This window comes from Oratosquilla oratoria, chromosome 19, assembly GCF_046742065.1.
Source record: "Oratosquilla oratoria isolate Oo_2021 chromosome 19, ASM4674206v1, whole genome shotgun sequence".
Taxonomy (NCBI): domain Eukaryota; kingdom Metazoa; phylum Arthropoda; class Malacostraca; order Stomatopoda; family Squillidae; genus Oratosquilla; species Oratosquilla oratoria.
The window spans coordinates 26,563,821-26,587,439 of record NC_134795.1 but is presented as its reverse complement, the minus strand read 5'-3'; the positions used below and the strand labels follow the sequence as shown (position 1 = coordinate 26,587,439).

Below are 23,619 nucleotides of genomic sequence, written 5' to 3'. Positions count from 1 at the left end.
TTCCTCCCTTCCCCTCTCCTCTCTCTCTTCCTCCCTTCCCCTCTCCTCTCTCTCTTCCTCCCTCTCCCTCTCCTGTCCTCTCCTCTCTCTCTTCCTCCCTCCTTCTCTCCTCTCTCTTCCTCCCTCCTTCTCTCCTCTCTCTTCCTCCCTCCCCCTCCTCTCTCTTCCTCCCTCCCCCTCCTCTCTCTTCCTCCCTCCCCCTCCTCTCTCTCTCTCTCCCCCTCCTCTCTCTCTCTCCCCCTCCTCTCTCTCTCTCTCTCTCTCTCTCTCTCTCTCTCTCTCTCTCTCTCTCTCTCTCTCTCCCCCTCCTCTCTCTCTCTCTCTCTCTCTCTCTCTCTCTTCCTCCCCCTCTCCTCTCTCTCTTCCTCCCTCCCCCTCTCCTCTCTCTCTCTTCCTCCCTCCCCCTCTCCTCTCTCTCTCTTCCTCCCTCCCCCTCTCCTCTCTCTCTTCCTCCCTCCCCCTCTCCTCTCTCTCTCTTCCTCCCTCCCCCTCTCATCTCTCTCTCTCTCTTCCTCCCTCCCCCTCTCATCTCTCTCTCTTCCTCCCTCCCCCTCTCATCTCTCTCTCTTCCTCCCTCCCCCTATCATCTCTCTCTCTTCCTCCCTCCCCCTCTCATCTCTCTCTCTTCCTCCCTCCCCCTCTCATCTCTCTTTCTCTCTATTCCTCCCTCCCCCTCTCATCTCTCTCTCTCTTCCTCCCTCCCCCTCTCATCTCTCTCTCTCTCTCTCTTCCTCCCTCCCCCTCTCATCTCTCTCTCTCTCTCTTCCTCCCTCCCCCTCTCATCTCTCTCTCTCTCTCTTCCTCCCTCCCCCTCTCATCTCTCTCTCTCTCTTCCTCCCTCCCCCTCTCATCTCTCTCTCTCTCTCTCTCTTCCTCCCTCCCCCTCTCCTCTCTCTCTCTCTCTCTCTCTTCCTCCCTCTCTCTCTCTCTCTCTCTTCCTCCCTCCCCCTCTCATCTCTCTCTCTATCTCTCTTCCTCCCTCCCCCTCTCATCTCTCTCTCTATCTCTCTTCCTCCCTCCCCCTCTCATCTCTCTCTCTATCTCTCTTCCTCCCTCCCCCTCTCATCTCTCTCTCTCTCTCTCTTCCTCCCTCCCCCTCTCATCTCTCTCTCTTCCTCCCTCCCCCTCTCATCTCTCTCTCTTCCTCCCTCCCCCTCTCATCTCTCTCTCTCTCTCTTCCTCCCTCCCCCTCTCATCTCTCTCTCTCTCTCTTCCTCCCTCCCCCTCTCATCTCTCTCTCTCTCTCTCTCTCTTCCTCCCTCTCTCTCTCTCTCTTCCTCCCTCTCTCTCTCTCCCCTCCCTCCCTCCCCCTCTCATCTCCTCTCCCTCCCTCCCCCTCTCATCTCTCTCTCTCTCTCTCTCTCTCTCTCTCTCTCTCTCTCCCTCCCCCTCTCCCCTCTCTTCCACCCTCCCCCTCTGCTCTCCCTCTCTCTTCCTCCCTCTGCTCTCTCTCTTCCTCCCTCTCCTCTCCTCTCTCTCTTCCTCCCTCTCCTCTCCTCTCTCTCTTCCTCCCTCTCCTCTCCTCTCTCTCTTCCTCCCTCTCCTCTCCTCTCCTCTCTCTCTTCCTCCCTCTCCTCTCCTCTCTCTCTTCCTCCTCCCTCCCCCTCTCTTCCTCCCTCCCCCTCTCCTCTCTCTCTCTTCCTCCCTCCCCCTCTCCTCTCTCTCTTCCTCCCTCTCCTCTCCTCTCTTCCTTCCTCACTCCTCTCTCTCTCTTCCTTCCTCACTCCTCTCTCAACACCTAATCAGTATGGTTGAGCTGATTATATTGATTTCAAACTTCATTCACAATCACAGCCATTCCAACATACCAGAGGAACTTCATGTGCACTTTTCGCTATACGTAAGGCAGCACATCCCCAGACAGGCCATGGTGTTAACCACCAAAATTACAAGACTAAGACCATCCAGAAGAGGCTGGATGACAGCATTGCAGATAACTGTCCAGGATGCACTTCGCCCCATACTATACAACAGATTATGGAAGACTGCATTGTACACTATCAAGGGATTTGTGGGAAAATCTCATTCCAGCCATGGCATTCCTCAGGGAGACAGGAGTGCTTGGCTAGATAGTCTAGGGAACAACAACCCTTTCCATACTGAGTGTCACTATCTTTTCTTCTAGCTATCACCAGATTATTTCCCTCGTTTCTGTGTCACCCCCTCATTGGCAAAGGGGTGTTAGTATGATGAGGTATGAGGAATCGTCATTTATAGTTCTCAACATTGGGTGTCAAATAACCCTTTAACTGTAAAGGTAAACTTTTATGGTTATTCCATCACCAGGTGGTTTTCATGTGATGAGGGCTCCTCATTTCACACTCAAAGGATTAATAAATGCAAAAGTAGAATAAACATTGAATTCCATTATAGTGTTCCTGTTTACTACTGAGTGAGAGTGTGTGGCTTCTCTGCAAGTTTGCCTTGCTACAATGTAATCCATGAGTGAGTGAAGTCCTATGATAATGTATTGGGAGTCATAAAAATTAATTGTAGGTGACTTCTCATTTTTGCAAAATCCATATTTGTGCATTTGCTTATTTGTGGATTATTCGTAGGTAATTATTGAGATGTGTGTTTAGATTTATTTTATTTATTTCCAGTATAAGCATATTTAATCTATAAACTATTGTCTCTATATCTGTGAGTTGTTTACATGTTTATGTACACTACAGACTTGTAGAACTATACCAGTTATTGTTATTTTGTCTGGAATAGGGTTTGTTTTTAGTTATTTTATAGGCTGTTTTGGACTGTTGAAATTGATGGCCTTTTAGGTATGTATGTGGGTTTAGCAGGGGGTCAGAAATTCTTTGGGGAAATTTCACTTTAGTGGAGGTCTGTGTCCCTTAATCCATATGATGCTGGTGGTCATCTGTACATTTATTCCATGACTTGATTGATTTCAACATGTATTGAAACATCACCCAGCAATCAGTCTCATCTTGACCCATAATGGAGTGTCATTGCTCCTAATTATGATTAACAGAGTAAATGTCTTCACTCAAGAGGATTAATTGAATATTAATCAGTTGTAATTATTATACATGTTTTATTTTGCTCTTAACAAATTCGTTTCTTTCAATTAACAGTGTGATCCAGGTTGTGCTGGTCATCACAGCGGCTAGTTGCTGGCTTTTGTAAGTTGTTACTAGTTTATTTTATTTTTTATTGCAACAAAGAACTTCAAATAAAAAAGGGAAGTATCATTTTCTAACATCTCTAGGAAAAGTGTACAAGGATTTCAGGATAACCAAATATGATGTACTTGTCTTTTGTTACAACAATGCTGTTGTAACTCTAAAAGTTTGAATTCTATTACTGTCAACTGCCAGAATTTCAATGAAAACCTGATCAAATATTTCCTGATAATGTTGTTTACATTCATTTTCTTCTGAATTACAAAAACCTTACTCCTTCTAATCCATTGCAACCCCTACCCGCAAACCTATCCACTCCCTCCCTTCACCCACCCACACATCTACAACACTTTCACTCCAAGAAAAGATCCAGGAGAGACCATAGAAGATGGAATAGATCAGTTATACCACACCAATCAATTCCCCACCCAAAACTGCCAACAAACCATTCCTTTTCTAAACAACTGAAATAAATCTGCTCTATCCACAATACCTATCATAGCATTTGTAGCCTCAAAAATGGAAATAAAAGTATAAACCAATTCTACCTCAATACCAATTATAAACACCATCACCACACTCTATGTAAGCCTCCCAGTGCTCTCACTAGACCCAGCTAGAATGAACAAATTCCTGTTGAGTTCAGATTTGCCTCTAACCACACCCTTCCAAAAACAATACATATGTACACTGAAAGACTCCTAACTACAGTGACCAACAAACCAATCCTCAAGGGTATGCAACCCAACAAACTAAACAGTAATGCATCTTTGTACAATGGAACGAGGACTCGTCCCAAATAGGGGAAAATGTACAACTTTCTCCAGCAATGTACAACCTGACTGCATCCATTTTAAAAGTAAAAATAGATGCAGTTACAAATGCCTAAAGGGCTATACCACATACCTATTCCCTCTTCACAATACCACAAATGCTCATAGAGTGCCCAATTTACACAACATTCAATAGCAACCACCTACTGTCATCCACCCCCTCAAATAACAATGACACTACACCAAATAAGGTGGTGGTGGTGAGGCGCTTACACTAGGAGACACATATCTGCAGCTGAAGCCATCATCTTTGCCTTGTGCACTTTAACTGTTGAGGCAGGAAATAGTCACTGCTGGGAATTGGAGAGAAATGTGGGGTTCAAACCCACAACCAAGCAATTGCAAGACCAACTTGCTCACAATTACACCACTAGCACACACTACAAATACTGGGCAAGAAAATATCAATATGTCTGCCATCTCTCCACAACTTCCCACAAAAAACAGGACTCAACTTCCTCAACTAATAAGATTGATACATGCTTGTCCACAAAGATAAAAGTGCTAGTAAACCACTGGCCATAAGAACCAGGCAATCAACTAACCAGTTAGACCAGTTCATGAAGTATAAGGTGTGATAGTAGCACAAGATTGTCTGCAAGGATAGAAGTGTCAGTAAACTATGGACAAACAACCAATTGACAACCTAATCTGGTGAACCACAGTATTCCTCAAAATTCAACTTGGATACACTTTATCATGTTTTGTCATAGTGTTACTCCCTAGTTAAGATGGCATTTGCTATAAAAAAAAAATAAGACTAGGTGCTTTCTCTTTCAGTTGGCTCTGCTGTTATATGCACCAGATGAACCCTCTCATTGGACCCCAGTTACACACCACCTCCGTTTGGGCAGTCATGAAGCTCTGGGTAGGTTTTTGTAAGAATGAAAATCATTATCAACATAGAAGATTATTATTTCTGTTTAACTAAAATTATTTTCTTTATTTTCAGGATGGAACCGAGTTTAATGTCACAGAGGACATAGATACCACAACTATGAGCCCAGAGATCACTAGCACAAGTGTACACTGAGATTTTTAATATACAAAGCATGTACCCATTTTATACACAATTACAATCTGTTAAACTCATCTATCTCAGTATCTTGCACATAAAGGGTCATTCCTATCACCAGCACCGTACTGCTCAGGTCAAGAGTCATGTAATGAGACCACACTTCTGTCACTTCATCATGAAGGTAAACCAACTTCTGCTATGAAAGAGCTGTGCCTCACTGCATTGCCTCTGAGCAGGGAACAGGGATGGCCCAACATCCTTAAGATGCTGAGATGAGAGAGGTATGACATATGTTTTGTATATTAAATGGGTGTGTGCTTTTAACTTGCCACCCCCTCCCCATTATAAGGGGAAAGGACCTTTGGCGTATTATATATAGTTTACAAGAAGCACAAGTTTTAAAGATATTTGTATTAGTAAAATATTTTCAAGGATTTTCAGAGATGTACATAATAGAAATATTTGGGGCCAATATATAGAATGGATAAGTTAACAAGACACAATATATTTTGATTTTATTTATAAATTGTACAAACAATTAAAAATGTTGTGATAATAACACACTTTCATATCCCTTAAAGTGGCATCTAAATAAAAACTTGAACAGAAAATGAGTAATGTATTGAAACTACATACATACAGTATACCAAAGGCTTTTGTCATGCTCCTTGTTTACGAATAAGTATAAGTAAGTGGTAGCTGTGGCCAAGATGGTTAGATCTGACTTGCGAGGAAGCTTTAAGGTTCACAACACACGAACTTGAGTCTAAAATAGACTATTGTTAAACTGAATAACTTGAATTTCCAGATAGGACTGAACTTGACTGTGCTGGCCAGAAGGAAACCTCATAATGATATAGGCTCCTCCTACAACTAATTATGAGTGGCTCCAAATCATACTGTATAGTATAGACTGACCAATGGGAACACATGCCTTTTTGTAAACATCTTGTCATGTGTCCATTACAGAAATGCAACTTGAAGACAGCATGTGGCTTGAGAATGTTTTTACTCGAGAAGGGCCCCAGTGTGCAATGTGATGACAAAAACTAGTATCAACTAGTGGTGTCATGTCACTAATCACACTTTTTTAAATATATAGATATATATTGTATATGTCACCATATTTCACAAATATCTCGTATATATGCTCAAATATCTCATACATGCTCATAATCAATGTCCTCTCCTGAGTGTCTTGTTTAGCAATGTGTTTGTGGTTAATGTATATAGGGAAATGTATACAGGGAACTTAATTGCTAATGTATACAGGGAACTTAATCATTAATGTATACAGGGAACTTTATCGTTAATGTATACAGGGAACTTTAATCCCACCGCAGCACCACCAATGTTGTGCTCCTTGTTTACAAATAAGTACTGTATAAGTAAGTGGTAGCTGTGGCCAAGATGGTTAGATCAACAAGGAACACTAAGAAACGTATGTACATGTAATTATCAGTTTACATTTGGTGGTGAATAAGACTAATGTTTCTTAAATATGTGACTTTTATTATTATGTGATATTATTCATTTGAATTCAAAATAGATAGTGAATGACTGTGATGTGTGCGGGTGTGGGAGGCTGGACTTAATTGATACAGACCTGATTTGCAAGGAAGCTTTAAGGTTCACAACACAAACTTGAGTCTAGAATAGACTATTTAACGTTAAACTGAATAACTTGAATTTCCAGATAGGACTGAACTTGACTCTATGCTGGTCAGAAGGAAACCTCATAATGATATAGGCTCCTCCTACAACTAATTATGATTGGCTCCAAATCATTCTGTATAGTATAGACTGACCAATGGGAACACATGCCTTTTCGTAAACATCTTGTCATATGTCCATTACAGAAATGCAACTTCAGCAAGACAGCATATGGCTTGAGAATGTTTTTACTTGAGAAGGGCCCAGTGTGCGATGCGTCATGCCCAGCGCACGTTGCGGTGACGAAAACTAGTATCACTGTCTAGTATCAGCTAGTGGTGATGGTGTTGTCAAAACAATCACTACACTTTTTCCCCCTTACAAGGGAGGTAGCCAAAAAGAAAAAGGCATAAAAACCATTCCTACCTATTCCATCCTTAATACACTCCACTCCCCCCCACCCTCTATACTAGATATATACAAATCTAGTTAGATGTAATAAATCAACCGTGTACAGACTATTTGTATTGAAAAATGAATGAACCATTTAAACATGTTATTTGCAAGTGCTGGCAATAGATATTTCATCTGACAGACATACCAGTATGAATATTAGTAATGCATAAAAAATGTTGATAAATCTAAAGGCGACTTTTCACAATGTGGTCATCTATCTATATCAAGAGGCCTCTTCCCCCTTATAGGGGAAGTAGTAGCCAAGGCATATAATCCTACTTCCATCTATCACCCATTTGTTTCCCTTTTCATCTTGGCTTTTTGTGGATGAAAGATCATCACTGTCCCCAACCCATTGCCCAGGTCAGAAATAATGCAGCAAGCCACAGCATTTCCACAGGAGAAATCCTTTCAGGCACAAGAATTAAAGGCTATTCATGACCATACTCCACTTACACCTATCACTTGCCTTTTCCATTCCATGCTCAACAGACATTCTCCTTTTACTTAAGGCTCCCTTCAACCCATCCATCCATCTTACTGTCTTTCCCCTTTGAGTTCACTCAATCTACCTCTGCCTTCCACACTTTTGCTAGTCATTCCTTACTCATAGATGTAGAAAAAATATAAATAAAATGATACACCCCAAGATTAGAGTATAGAGCAGAGGTAAGCTCTCCACACAAAATTAGAATTATGACTGAGAGAATGCAAAGATCAGCAACCAAATTGATTCCTAGCCTAAGGAAAGATGAGGTGAGATGATTGCAGAGATTAGTTTGTTAGCACTGCCTAGAGCAAGATGGTGCCTTCAAAATGGTTCTTTTATGATTTTTTTTTTTTTTTTTGGTATATTGTCTTAATTTCTTGAATAGGTTGTTTAGTGGTCTGGATGTGAATGTGCTTTTTCTCTGGATATGAATGTATGGTACAGGTGGTAGGTTATACATTCAGCAAGTAGTGCTTGAGTGATATAATGAGAAGGATGTTTAGGGTTGACTCCAGCATAGAACTGTGTATTTATAATTTTCATTATAGATTGGGGAGGGTTTTGGTTTCTATGTGAAGGTCACCTATTGGGGTAGTTTTGGTGCATCCTGTTATTATTCCCTTTAATTAATTTTGTAAAGTCTATATGGTGTATTTTGCGGATTGTTGGGAACTATGCTGTTGAAGCATAGGCAAGTGTGGTTCTTATAAATTTTTCCCAGACAATAGTTTCCTTTTGTTGTCCAAAGCCCATACTTGCATTAGATTTTACAGGTTCATTTTCTCATTGATTTTCACTGTCAGATCTTTGGCATGTGGGTTGAGGATCATATAGGTATTAGTCCAGGAGCATTAGCTCAAATATGGCTTCAACCCGGAACAAATTAGTAACAAGCTGAAATTTTCAGAAAGTGCTCAGGAGACCTTCCCTAATAACATACTAAAAGTCCCCAAGAATCCCCCTTGAGGGTTTTGAGAAATTCAAGATGGCGTCCAAAATGGCCATCGATATCATATTTTGTTATATCTCAGGTCTCAGTCAAGATAGAAACACAAATGAAGTATGAAAATATAGGTTTTCAGACCCAAGGAATTCATTTATGTCAGTGTATGTGTGATAAATTGAGCCTGTGTCATGTTTTTCAGTTACAAGTACATTCACAGATGTTGTAACAAGTAATTCTGGAAAGTCAGTTTTTTTTTTAGTGATACATGTAAAACCATGATTATCAATTGATAAAAGTGTTAGCTTGATTCATATGTTTTATGTGATGTTAAACTTTGTTTTTTAGAGTTCAAGATGGATTTGTGCGTTATTTGCAACAAATTATGCACCAAGGATTATGTACAATTAGGAGCCAAGGGAAGGACAACCTTAGTAGCAGCAAGCCTGGAGAAGAAGGATGGACTTCCTGAAACCTTGGAGATGCAGAGCCCACTGACACTTCACATTACCTGCAGGAAGGCCTACACCCAGGAGTCCTCCATCAGGTCCGCGAAGAGGAAGTCAGAAGAACCTGTACTACAAGAGGAGGTTCAGCCACCCACCCTAAGATAAAAAACTCCAAAGTTTGACATCACCACACACTGCTTGTTCTGCTCTGAAGTACTGCCAACTAGTAGCAGACTTACTACAAAACGGAAGAAGATGACCAGTAATGTGGAGACAATGCCCTTCAAACAGAACATCTTAGACAGGGCAAAAGAGAGGAATGATGAATGGGGAGAAATGGTTGCCAAAAGAATGATTGAGGCATCCTCTGACTTGGTTGCTGCTGAAGCCAAATATCACCGTAACTGTGCCCAAGATTTTCTCAGCAAATCTGAAACACAGAAATCAGTTGGGAAGCCACCTGATGCTCTGAAGCAATCTGCCTTCAATGAACTTTGTGTCTATCTGGATAAAAATGATAAATGTCGGTATGCTGTGTCTGACCTCATGGAGATGATGGAGACATTCTTGCATGGTGAAGAGGGCTACTCCATGAAGTACTTGAAACAGAAGCTGAAGGAAAGATATCAAGATGACATAATCATTACAAACCTCCCTAGAAAGTCGAGCATTGTTAGAAAGAGGGGAATGTCTGTTGAGGAAGGATGGGAGAGAACAGAAGACAGGGGTGAATGGTTGTATATGGATGATGATGTGATGCATGAGGTGGAATGGATGGGGAGTGAGAGAGTATGTGTGAGACATAATTTGATGCAACCCAAAGGGATTTCTCCCCGTCTTCTCCTTTTCTGTATGAGGGGATGGAGAAGGGGGGTTGCCAATTTAATGAAGCAGCCTTGCTGTGGATGTGCTGTGTCATGTGACACTGCTTCTGACCCAGGACAGTGGGTGAGATGCAGGGATAACCCATCATCCAGGAGGTGCCAAGATAAGAGGGAGGGAAGAAAGTGGAGTGTGATGGGAATGTAATGGGTGGGAGTGGTTTTTATGCCTTTGTTTTTTGGCTACCTCCCTTGTAAGGGGGGAAAAGCCTTTGGTATATGATGTATGTACTTTTTATGATCATATAAAACACACATAGAAGAAATATGTGGAATTGCTTAATGGTGATACAGCTCAAGTTCAAACAATACATACAGTAGATATTCCATGTTTTTTTTTCCTTACATGGGAGGTAGGTAAAGTCAAAAGGAATAATTCCATTCCCATTCATCTTGGCTCCTCCTGGATGACAGTTATCTCTGTATCTTGCCTATTGCTCTGGGTCAGAAGCAATGTATTAAGGCACAGCATATCCACAGCAAGGCTGCTTCATTTAATCAGCAACCCCCCCCTTTCCCTCTCTGTCCCCTCATGCAGAAACATTGAAGACAGGGAGAAAGCCCTTTGGGTTGTGTCAAAATATCATTCATACATAACCACTCCCTAACCCCCATCCACCACCCACCCCCTTTCATGCATTACAGCATCATCCATACACAACCATTCTCCACTCACCCCTATCTTCTGTCTTTTCAGACAATATAAGAGTTTGAATCTAAATATGATAAATGGAAATCAAGGATATAGATTAAGTTGGAAATGAAGATGAATTTAAGTCTATGTATGTTAGAAAATTAGAGAATAGGAGACAAAACAAGCATTGCTCCTTTCCTGTATACAATTAGGTAAATATGTACACAAACAAGACATGAATTTGAAGCTAGATTTGATAAATTGGAGAGGAGGATACAGGACCCCACAAGCGTTGCTCCTTTCCTGTACACTACAATTGGGTAAATATAAGGTAAATACATATAATCAGTAAGACTATGGAAAAACATATGTATCCATATAGCAAAAATGGACTTTGCTATATGGATGAAGAGATGATGAAAAAATTCAGACACCATAATTCTGATCCAAGACTGGAATATGTGTTGGTGGTATGGTCCCCACAGAGAGTGAAATATATGAGCAAGATTGGGAGAATACAATGGGCAGCAGCCAAATTGGTTCCCAGCCTGACAGATAAGCTATACAAAGAGAGACTAAAGCATTGGAGCTACCAACATTGAAAAATTGAAGAGAAAGAAACAATTTGATGACAGTGTTCAGGTCACTAAAGATGATAGATTACACTGACAAAAGAGATGTCTTGATTAGAAATGGGAGGACTAAGGTCATGTGAAACTGATAAAGGCTGTTTAAAGGATATGAAGAAACAGTTTTCCATGCAGATGTATTAATATTTGGAATAGCTTAGAATGCAATTTAGGCTAAGCCAGAACAATACATGAATTTAAATGAATGATAATTATAAGGAGATATAGCCCAAGCTGGAACCTTATGTGACTTTGTAGCCAGGCATGATAATTGGAGAGTAAGAGACAGGACCTCGCAAATTCCTTTCCTGCATACTACAATAAGGGTACACACACACAAAGGATATTAACAAATATCTTAAAAGATACAATATTAAAATGTTTCTGAAAAGATGAAGTATAACAACAGTAGTGAGAGATGAAAAGTCTGGATGGAGGAAAGTAACTAGGGGTGTACCTTGAGATGCAACTCAAAAAAAGAAAGAAAAAAAAAAAAAATTGACAAAAAAGAAAAAATGGAGATCCTTTTTTATATATATTTTGTTTTAAAATAACTCGGCAAGGAAAAAACTATATTACAATAATTTTTCTATGTTAGAATATCAAATAAATCAGTATGCCCATCACTTAAGATTTTCTATGGTGTTAGGGCACTTCCCTTTTCTGTGGTTTCATGTTTTGATGTGTTTTATTTTACAATGTACAGTTGCCCCACTTAGTTTTGGCACAGTTTTAAAAATATTTCAGACAAGAATAGCAACTCGCCCAGTATTCATTTTTATTACATTTTCGTGTCTGTTTATTTACATGCTTTGTTTCTTTTTTTTTTTTTTTTGCTAAATAGTAACTACCTTGAAAAATGTGACAAACAGCGAAATACTCAAAATGGTGTAGCAGACGACACATTTTTCTTGACTTACTAATGACATCTATCACTTATTTGACAAGTAATACGAATAATATATGTTGCAGAGGAGAGAGAACGCAGGACTCCGTTCACGTAGTGGTCGATAGTAGACTAACAACCAGCTTCAAGCTGTGAATGGTGTTGAGTGCAGTGACAAACTAACAAAAACTATCTCACATACTTATAAGTTATGTTATAACCCTATTATTAAATAAATTATTTTCATTTATTTATTCAGCAGAGGGCTTGTGATCCAATTATGTTATGTATGATTGTAGGTTAAAGTTAAGGGATAGTGGTCACCATACCAAGAGAAGGCAGTAATGGTTAGATGGGCAGAATATTTTAGGGAGTTGCTAAATGTGAAAGAGGATAGGGAGGGAAAGATAGCTGCAGTGGGAAATGCGAAGAAAATGAGTGATGAGTGAGGAAAATGGAGGAGAAATAAGGAAGGATGAAGTGAAGTCAGTTGTTAAGATGATGAAAGCAGGTAAGGCACCTGGTCTGGATGGATGCCATGCAGAATGTCTAAAAAAAGGAGGTACAGTGATGGTGGACTGGCTGGTGAGGTTATTTAATGTTTGCTGGAGAGAGGGTAGAGAGCCAGAGGACTGGAGGAGTGCCTGTATAATTCCACTTTACAAGGGAAAAGGGGTGAAGTGTGAATGCAGTAGTTTCAGAGGGATTAGCTTGGTAAGTGTAGTTGGGAAGGCTTATGGGAGGATCTTGATTGAGAGGATTAGGAGAGGAACAGAGGGAGTAATTGGTGAGGAACAGTGTGGATTTAGGACAGGTAGAGGTTGTGTAGATCAGATTTTCGTGGTAAGACAGATATGTGAAAAAGCTATAGGAAAAGGTAAGGATGTTTTTTGGGCCTTTATGGATCTGGAAAAGGGTTACAACAGGGTCGACAGAAATGCACTGTGGGAGGTGTTGCAGATTTACGGGATAGGATGAAAGCTCGTAGGAGCTGTCAAGAGTTTTTATGATAGTAGTAGTGCTTGTGTCAGGATTAGAAATGGAGAGAGTGAGTGTTTCGAGGTAAAGGTGGGACTTTGTCAAGGATGCATTATGTCGCCCTGGCTGTTCAGCTTATACATGGATGGGGGTGCAAGGGTAGTGGGTCAGGGATTGGAGATGGTTAAAGAAAATGGAGAAAAGTGGGAGGTGAGTCAGCTGTTGTTTGCGGACAACACTGCGCTTGTGGCAGGATCAGAGGAGGGATTGAGGAAATTGGTGACAGAGTTTGGGAGAGTGTGTGATAGAAGAAAGCCGAAGATAAATGTGGGTAAAAGTAAGGTGATGAGATGTACAAGGGGTGAAAGTGGCAGTAGTCTGGAGGTGAGCATTAAGGGAGAGCGACTGGAGGAAGTGGATAGTTTTAGATACTTGGGTGCAAATGTGGCAGAAAAAAGTGGAGTGAAGGTGGAGGAAAAATGTAGATTGAGAGAAGCGAGTAAATGCCTTGGTGGATTGAAGAGTGTAATGAGGAATAGACATTTGGGAATGGATGCTAAGAAGAGACTATATGAAGGAGTGATTGTGCCAACAGCACTGTATGGGGCAGAAACATGGAACATAAGAGAGAAAGAGAGGAGTTTGAATGTGTTTGAGATGAGGTGTCTGAGAAATATGATGGGGGTTACTAGGCTAGATAGGGTGAGAAATGAGGAGGTGAGGAGGAGAACAGGGGTGGAAAGGGGGTTGGGAGATAGGGTTGATGAAAGAGTATTAGGATGGTTTGGACACATGGAAAGAATGAGTGAAGAAAGACTAGTAAAAGAGGTATGGAAGGCAGATGTGGAGGGAGTGAACATGAAGGTACGTCCTAGGATGAGGTGGATGGATGGGGTGAAGGGGGCTTTGGGGAAGAGGGGAATGTCTGTTGAGGAAGGACGGGAGAGGACAGAAGACAGGGGTGAATGGAGAATGGTTGTATATGGATGATGCTGTGATGCATGAGGTGGAAAGGGTGGGGGGATGGGGGGGGGGTGAGGTAGTATGTGTGAGCAAATTTTGACGTAGCCCAAAGGAATTTCTCCCTGTCTTCTCCTTTATGCATGGGGGGGGTCGCCGATTTAATGAAGCGGCCTTGCTGTGGATGTGCTGTGTCTTGCGACACTGCTTCTGGCCCAGGGCAGTGGACAAGGTGCAGGGATGACCCGTCATCCTGGAGGTGCTAAGATGAGAGGGAGGGTGGAGGGGTGTGGAGTGTATTCAGGGATGGAATGGGTGGGAATGATTTTGTGCCTTTTCCATTTTGGCTACCTCCCTTGTAAGGGGGAAAAAGACTTGGTATATGTATATATGTATGTTTACAAGGGAGAACATACAACCTAGAGATATCGAATGGGAGGAGAAAGTCCCCCCTATGAAAGAGATAGGAGTACCAAGGAATGAAATAATGAAACACTTGAGTAATCTCGATGTCAGAAAATCGCACAGACCAGATGAAATTGCAAACTGGATTTTGAGAGAATGCAGGAATGAACTAACAGACAAAATACATAGTCTAATAAACAGTTCATTAAAAGGCGGAAAAGTTCCAGAAGATTAGAAAAAAGCAAATATAGTACCAATATATAAAGGGGGAAACAAGGAAGACCCTACTAACTATAGACTGGTCTCTCTTACAAGTATGTTAGCTAAAATTTGTGAAAGAATGATCAAAATTAGATGGGTAAAGCATTTGGAAATAACAACTTACTACATCCAAGGTAAGTTTGATTTAGACAAATGACGATCATGCGTTATAAACTTAATGTGTTTCTATTCAAGGCTATTAGATGTAATACAAGAAAGAGATGGATGGGTTGATTGTGCATTTCTAGACCTGAAAAAAGCTTTTGATAAGGTGGCACATAAAAAGTTGCTTAAGAAATTAGAAACTGCAGGAGGAATACAGGACAAACTGCTTAAATGGATGGAAGACTTCTTGCATGATAGAAAAATGAGAGTGGTGATAAGAGACAAACACTCTAATTGGGATGAAGTGATAAGTGGTGTTCCACAAGGAACAGTTCTGACCCCAATAATGTTTGCTAGATATATTAATGATATGGATAAAGGAATTGAAAGTTATATGAGCTTCTTTACAGATCATGCAAAATTGTTGAAAAAAGTGAACACTGAAGAAGATTGTGAGTCACTACAGAGTGATCTCAATAAAGTATGGGAATGGAGTAGGAAGTGGGAGAAGGAATTCAATATTAAGAAGTGTAGTATAATGGAATTTGGAAAAAGCAAAAATACAGAATAACAGGATCATATAAATTGGGAGAAGAAGAAATAAAAAAAGTAGAAAATGAGAAGGACCTGGGAGTCATTATGAATAATAATTCCCTTGAGAAACATATAAAAAAAAAATTGGAGGAACTTATGATTTAATAAGAACAATCAAAGTGGCATTTACATACCTGGACAAAGAAATGGTGAAGAAAATACTAGTTACTTTGATAAGACCAAGATTGGAATGTGCAGGGACGACGTGGTTATCCAAGTACAAAAAATGTATAACAAAACTTGAAAGTATACAAAGAGCAATTACAAAATTGGCACCAACACTCAGAACTATCCTATGAAAAGAGACTAGCAAAACCTGAGCTACAGACATTAGAGCAAAGAAGAGAGGAGACTTGATAACTATAGAATCATGAAAGGCATAGAAACTATTGATAGAGAGGATCTAATAAAATGTGATAGTAGAAATACAAGAGGACATGGAAAGAAAATCAAGAAAGACAGTTATAGAAGAGACCTGAAAAAGAACAGCTTTCCTCACAGAGTAATAGACATTTGGAACACGTTAGATGAGAAAGTGGTGTGTGCAAAAACAATACATGAATTTAAAAACAGTCTAGATAAAATGAGATATGAAGACGGGACACCATGAGCATAGCTCCCCTTCCCGTAAAATACAACTAGGTAAATACATCGTTGGATTGACAACGAATACTGGAACTCCGAAAAAAATGCAACTTGCGTGGATTTCAGCGAGGGAGTACCTGTGTTGTATTAGTAGGGAAGGGGAAAGCTCATGGTGTGGTGGGCAGGTAAAAAAAAAAAAAAAAAAAAGGAGAAAGGGAGGTATTATTGAAGAAAATGGAAGGAAATGAGGAAGGGGATGAACATGCCTCAAACACCAGAAAGAGTGTAAACAATAAACAATGTGCAGATGACACAGCTGATGTTGAACAAGGGAATTAAAAGTAGGAATATAGATAAAAGCAGCTCAATGGAAAGTGGAGATAATTACTTCTATGGGTTTAATGAGGGAGGAGATGACAACCTCCCCCGATTAGCAAGTCTAGATAAACTAACAAAAATGAACATATCATAGGAGGTTAGGTTTAGCCAACTCGCAACAATTACACAGAGTTGATAAATTGGAAGAACTAAAGGAGAATCAAAACCTAACTAAAGAAGTAGACGAATTAAAAAGACAGTTAAGAGAAGTAAAGGATGAGAATGAGGAATTAAAGAGGAATAATAGAGTCCATAGCAAAAGTGGTAAGTGGTTGGAAAAAAGCCCAGAAGGATAACAAAATACAGTCTAATAAACAGTTCATTGAAAGAAGGAAAAATTCCAGAAGATTGGAAAAGAGCAAATATAGTAGCAATATATAAAGGGGGAAACAAGGAAGACCCTACTAACTATAAATCAGTCTCTCTTACAAGTGCAGTAGCTAAAATTTCTGAAAGAATGATCAAAATTAGATAGGTTAGGCATTTGGAAAAAAAAACAATGTACTAAATCCAAGGCAATTTGTATTTAGACAAGGAAGATCATGTGTCACAAACTTGATGCGTTTCTTTTCAAGACTAATAGATATAATACAAGAAAGAGATGGATGGGCTGACTGTGCATTTCTAGACCTGAAAAAAGCTATTGGTAAGGTGCCACATAAGAAATTGTTAAAGAAATCCCACCTTTATCTCAAACCACTCACTCTCTCCATTTCTGATTCTAACACAAGCTCTACTACCCTTGTAAAAACTCATGATTGCTCTTAAAAGCTTTCCTCCTATCCCATATATCTGCAATACCTCCCATATTGCCTTCCTGTCTACCCTGTCATAAGCCTTTTCCAAATCCATAAAGGCTCCAAAAAACCCTTACCTTTTACTAACTACAGCTTTCTCACATATCTGTCTTACCACAGTCTCTCTAACAAGTACAATAGCAAAAATTTGTGAAAGAATTGTCAAAAGTAGATGGGTAAAATATTTAGAAAAAAAAAAAAAAAAAAAAAAAGTGCTAAATCCAAGGCAATTTGGATTCGGACAAGGACGATCATGTGTCACCAATTGAATATGTTTCTAGTCAAGGCTGATAGATATAATACAAGAACGAGATGGATGGGCTGATTGTGCATTTCTAGACCTAAAAAAAAAGCTTTTGACAAAGTACCACATAAGAAGTTGCTTAAGAAATTAGATACCGAAGGAGGAATACACGGCAAACTGCTTAAATGGATGGAAGACTTTTTGCAAGAAAGAAAAATGAGAGTAGTGATAAGAGACAAACACTCAAATTGGGATGAAGTAATAAGTGGTGTTCCACAAGGAACAGTTTTGGCCCCAATAATGTTTGCTATATATATTAATGATATGGATGAAGAAATTGAAAGTTATATGAGCTTCTTTGCAGATGATGCAAAACTATTAAAAAAAAGTGAACACAGAAGAAGATTGTGAATCACTACAGAGTGATCTAAATAAAGCCTGGGAATGGAGTAAGAAGTGGGAGATGGAGTTCAGTACTAAAAAGTGTAGTATAATGGAATTTGGAAAAAGCAAAAACAGAATAACAGGAGCATATAAATTGGGAGAAGAAAGTATAAAAAAAAGTTGAAAATGAGAAGGACCTGGGAGTCATTGTTATGAATAATATGTCACCTGAGAAACAAATAAATAAGATTTTTGGTGAAACTTATAATTTAATAAGAACAATCAAAGTGGCATTTACATACCTGGATGAAGAAATGGTGAAGCAAATACTAATCAAGATTAGAATATGCAGCAACGATGTGGTCACCAAGTACAAAAAAATGTATAAAGAACTTGAAAGAATACAAAGAGCAATTACAAAATTGGCACCAACACTCTCAAAACTATCATATGAAGAGAGACTAGCAAAACTTGAGCTACAGACACTAGAGCAAAGAAGAGAGAGAGGAGATTTGATAGCTATTTACAGAATCATGAAAGGCATAGAAATTATTGATAGAGAGGATCTAATAAAATGGGATGATAGAAATACAAGAAGACATGGAAACAAAATCAAGAAAGACAGCTATAGAGGAGATCTGAAAAAGAACAGCTTTCCTCACAGAGTAATAGATAGTTGGAACAAGTTAGATGAGAAAGTAGTGTGTGCAAAAACAATACATGAATTTAAAAATAGTTTAGATAAAATGAGATATGAAGACGGGACACCACGAGCATAGCTCCCCTTCCCATAAAATACAACTAGGTAAATACAAAAATCTGATTCACACAACTCCTACCTGTCCTAAAACCATACTGTTCCTCTCCTAATCCTTTCAATCAAGACCCTCCCACAAGCCTTCCCAACTACATTTAACAAACTGATCCCTCTGAAACAACTACTTCACATTAGTCCCCTTTTCCCTTGTAAAGTGGAACTATGCAGGCACTCTCCAGTCCTCCGGCACTCTACCCTCTCTTAAACAAACATTAACCACTTTAGTATGATGATGCCTACGTAGGCATCATGAGGTGCAAATGGGTACATGAGGATGCCGGCATCGGTGTCTTGATTACTGTATATATATATTTTTTCCAGTTGTACATGAGTTACCCCTGGATTCTGTGAACTGGTGTGATAATGTTTTCTATGTTTATTATTACTCGAGTAAAAGAGAACAAATAATACAGCAGTGACTTTATATATTATAATGTGAGTAGTGATGCAAGTTACAAATGGCAGCCGATGCTGTGCATGAGAATTTGAGTCACACTGAAGTGGTTAAATAACTTCATTGTACCTCCTTTTTTTAGACATTCTGCATAACACCCATCCAACCCACCTGCTCTCATCTCCTTAACAACTGCCTTCACTTCATCTTTCCTTATTTCTCCTCCATTTTCCTCACTCATCACTGTCATTTTCTTAGCACTTCCCACTGCAACTACCTTTCCCTCCCTATTCTCCCTCAAATTTAGCAACTCCCTAAAATACTCTGCCCATCTTCCTCTTACTGCCATCTCTTCCATTATCATCTCTCCAACTGCACATTTTACTTTTTCTTCTCTATTTGATTTGCCTCCTCTTCCTCTTTTAATTTCTTTCCAAAACATCTTTTTATTACTTTCGAAATTTTCTGTCATACTCTTGCCCCATTTCACATCTGCTCTATAAATAAATACTGAAGCAAAATGGTGGCATTCTTGTCATCCATCTCCAAAGAGACAGGACCCAAGTTCTTTTTCTGTACATTACAATTTAGTAAATACAGAATCCTTCACCAGCACTAAGTGATGACAAAAACTCAGAATTAATTAAAAGAACTAAGCTGTTCTGTTTATTTCAAATTCATTTTTCTCATCACTTTGTAAGAGAAACAAGCTATGTACAATAGTCTAATAGACAATAGGGGAGTCCTAGTAGTAAATGAAATATCAAAAAGCATAGCAGAATGGAGGAATAGTAATGGTTGAAATATAGCTAACATTCCCCTATTAGTCTCCAAACATAATAGAATGCTATGACTCTGGACTAAAAAGGTCCCACTAGTCACTAAAGCATTGCCTGCAAATATAGCATATAATTTTGTACCAATGAATTTTCACCGCCTTGCAAGAGTCAAAGCATGCCCTGACTCTGCAGAAGGGAATCCCTAGTTCACTCGATCTGTTTCACTGGGACTGATGATGAATACCTGCTTGCAGTGGTCCTGCAAGATGGACACCAAAGCTACCCATTTTCAAGATCCATCATCCCTCCACACCTCTATTAGGAGATGAAGCCCTGAGGGGCTGGTGTTTGGTCTGCAGACTGGACAATCTCTTTTTACTAAATTTAATTAGTGAATTGGCAACCAGTAGCTGCTCATTTCCACCTACTAGTTTCAGCTGGTTACATAGTCTCACACTAATATAACACAGAAAACAGTCCAAGGTTTCTTCCTAAACAGATTTGTGGGAGGGCCCAAGGACCACTGCCAGTTGCTGTGGGGCTCTATATTTTCCACTTGGAGAAACCCATGGGAACAATTATCATTATCTGCTACATATAGTTGCCTTTTAAAACATGTACAATTCCTTCCTCAAATAACTTTCTATTTGCATTCATTCCTAAATGCTTTTCCTCATTATATTTTTCTATCTCTGCCTATCTATAAACCAAAAAGTTTCTTCTGGCTTGTAAAGGAGGTAGTCAGCTAAGGCACTCACTGGGTTTACACTATTCAATGATAATGATAATACTTATGGTCTAACCTTTCCCAATCCACTGTCCTACTTATGCTGGCAATTGGTCTTGGGCCCGGCCACAGATTTCTATGAGAAGAAATTTTGGATTGGTGTGGAGGATTGTTTCCGTCACCACCTTATAGTAGCAGGAGAAGGTGGAGGAAACATTCAAAATGAAATCTTGGTCCTAATCCAGATACAAAGTGTCACTATATGTAGCTGCAGATGGAGGTGAGGATATTTACTGGTTTTAAAGATGAGTGGCAGGTATCCTTCATTGGTCCCCCTACTTCCCAATACCCTAGGCAAGTAATGAAACAACCACACAAGTACCTTCAGCATACTTGGAGGAATTACATGAAAATAAAATAAAAATAATTCATATAATTTTGCCTGTCCCTTTTAATTCTAATTTTCTAATTTTTCTTTTCCTCGTAGTTCGTCCAGCCATCATGGATCTTAAATGCCTTGTGTACTCTTTATCAGAAAATCTAGATTTAAAATTGCTACCCCTGGAGGCTGAAGCGGTTCCTCTTGAGCCTTTTAAGGTTATAATATTTTTTTTGGAGTCTTTAGATTTTCTTACCTCAGAAATATTATAAGAAATCATTCTACAGTCTCCTGATTCAAGACATTTTGATGAACCAGGCAAAGCTTCTGTTCCACTTTGACTTGTATCTACACTCTCTGGAGGACTGTCAGAATACTCTTCATCTTTTTCTTCTTGCTGAGAACAGTTATGTTTACTATCTTCCTCTTCTTGTTCACAATAACTGCCAGAATACTCTTCTCTGCCTTCATGGTTCAGTGAACTTCCATCTTTTTCTTCTTGCTGAGAACAGTTATGTCTATCTTCCTCTTCTTGTTCAGAATAACTGCCAGAATGCTCTTCTCTGCCTTCATGGTTCAGTGAACTTCCATCTTTTTCTTCTTGCTGAGAACAGTTAAATCTACTATCTTCCTCTTCTTGTTCAGAAGGATTGCCAGAATGCTCTTCTCTCCTTTTGTAAGTCAGTGTACTTTCGTCTTTTCCTTCTTCCTCTGAACAGTTATGTCGATCTTCCCCTTCTGGCTCAGGAATGATGCTCTCTGTTTCCATTCTTGTGCCATGTCTTTCTTCAACATTTTCAATTTGATTTCCTTCAAGTAAGTTGCTTTCTATTATTTCATTACTGGAGGTTGCTGCCACCTCTTGTGCTTCAGCACATTTAGTTTCAACAGGTTCTTCCAACTTAGAAGATGTGCTGTCAGACCTTGATTGAGGATGATCAGTTTCTTCTGGACATGGTATATTTGTGGAGATATGGGATGAATGTGCAGGAACTACACTACTACTTATATCTGCCATATGAGGATAGTCCACAATTTCTGCTGTGGTTGTCATATTTTCAACTCTCCTAGAAACTTTTTTGTTGGGTACAATTCCAACTGGACTATCACAAAATAAATCATTTGAGGTAAAAAGTTTTTTCTTTTTTCTTTGAAATGTGATATTGGGCACATTTTCATCAGTATTGATATTCAACTTTTTAATTCTCCCTCCCCTGGCCTTTCTATGTTGAACTTTATAAGCATCATCTGAGTCTTCAGAGTTTCCATCTTCACTATTACTTGAATCAACAGTGAAGTGATTCTTTTGTGTGTAATGTTTCTGTGTGCAACCTTTAATTGGACGCCTATGATTGTAGCTTTTCCCTTTTCTTGTTCCTGTAAAGAAATGAACTAAAATCACTTTACAGCTCAAAATTGACATGGATGAATTTCATGCAACAACTATGGCAACTACATTCCTTACATCAATAACATAAAGAGGATTTGTGTAGAATTACATTACATTATCCTATACTAGGGCAATGACTGCAAGTTAACATGCAACCTGTACTTTAGGGTCTGTTTTGGGGTGCCCCCAAACCAGAGCTACACATCATTACTCTATGCTAGTTAAAATCTCTACTCAAAGAAAAATACATACATACATATATGTACCAAAGGCTTTTCCCCCCCTTACAAGGGAGGTAGCCAAAAAACAAAGGCATAAATACCACTCCCACCCATTCCATCCCTATCACACTCCACCCCCTTCCCACCCTCTTATCTTGGCACCTCCTGGATGATGGGTCATCCCTGTATCTTGTCCACTGCCCTGGGTCAGAAGCAGTGTCGCAAGACACACAAAGAAAAATGATGATACTTTTATATTTCAGCTATCTCTCCTTTATGCTGTTCCCTTGAACCTGTCCTCTACCATTTCAATGACAACCTCTTCTGGATCCCTCTGTGGTGCTGGTGGGATGGGGAGGGGGGGGGAAGAATTCTGCCACTGTGTTTCCCATGTGTGTCAAAAGAGGTGACTAAGTGGGACAGTTATGGGACTAGGGATCCTGTTCTCTATATGTTCCTCCTAAAAAAAAATCAAAGCATATGTGGGTTTGATGGGAGGGCTCCAACCAGAAGCCCAATAATTGGGTCATTCCATGTGCATGGTTGTGGCACAGATGAGAATAAAAGGAAAGAGACTGGCAATTTGTTTGAGAGAGGGAAGATGGATGTATTAGTGTTAAGTGAAACTTTAGTTGATGGGATGGGGAGGGGCAAGTTTGAGTTTGGGAGTGTGGTGGTGAGAGTATTGGAGTGATAAGGGGACAAGAAAGAGAAGGAGTGACTGCTGGTGCATGATGAGTTAGGAAAGTGTATGGTGAATGTGGCTGAAGGTGAAATTGGTCTAGGAGAAGTATTTTACCTAGTTGTATTATATGGGAAGGGGAGCTATCTCCTAGTCCCCTGTCTTTGTATCTCACAACATCTAGTTTGTTCTTAAATTCTTTTATGGTGTTTTTACACACTATTGTTTCATCCAATTTGTTCCAGACATCCATTACTGTGTGGAAAACTTTTCTTTTTATCAGATCTCTTTTATAACTATCCTTTTTGAGTTTCTTTTCATGTCCCCTTGTTTTTCTTTTATCCCACTTTAATAAGTCTTCTCTGTCAGGAATTCCATGCCTTTCATGATTCTGTAAATGGCCAACAGACTGCCTCTTTCTCTTCTTTGTTCCAGGTTTGGTAATTCCAGTTTAGACAATCTTTACTTGTATGTCAATTTTGAAAGTGTTGGGGTCATCTTTGTCATTGCTCTTGGATTCTATTTTC

At 39.6% G+C, this 23,619-nt stretch overlaps 2 protein-coding genes across 6 annotated transcripts in view; one reads left to right on the top strand and one right to left on the bottom strand.

The window, feature by feature from the left end:
* LOC143035820 (V-type proton ATPase subunit e 2-like) overlaps nt 1-5,550 on the top strand; it is a 14,545-nt gene extending 8,995 nt beyond the window's left edge. The window contains exons 2-4 of the mRNA XM_076202832.1: nt 3,093-3,140; nt 4,754-4,841; nt 4,926-5,550. Of these exons, the coding sequence (XP_076058947.1) occupies nt 3,093-3,140; nt 4,754-4,841; nt 4,926-5,006 (217 nt within the window). The 3' untranslated portion in view covers nt 5,007-5,550. The remainder of the gene's footprint in view (nt 1-3,092; nt 3,141-4,753; nt 4,842-4,925) is intronic.
* LOC143035818 (uncharacterized) overlaps nt 5,009-23,619 on the bottom strand; it is a 109,387-nt gene continuing 90,776 nt past the window's right edge. Inside the window, exon 12 of one of the 5 annotated variants that reach the window (XM_076202828.1) lies at nt 5,009-9,594. In XM_076202828.1, the coding sequence (XP_076058943.1) occupies nt 9,527-9,594 (68 nt within the window). In that variant the 3' untranslated portion in view covers nt 5,009-9,526. The other 4 variants (XM_076202830.1, XM_076202827.1, XM_076202826.1 and 1 more) reach the window with 4 other exon arrangements.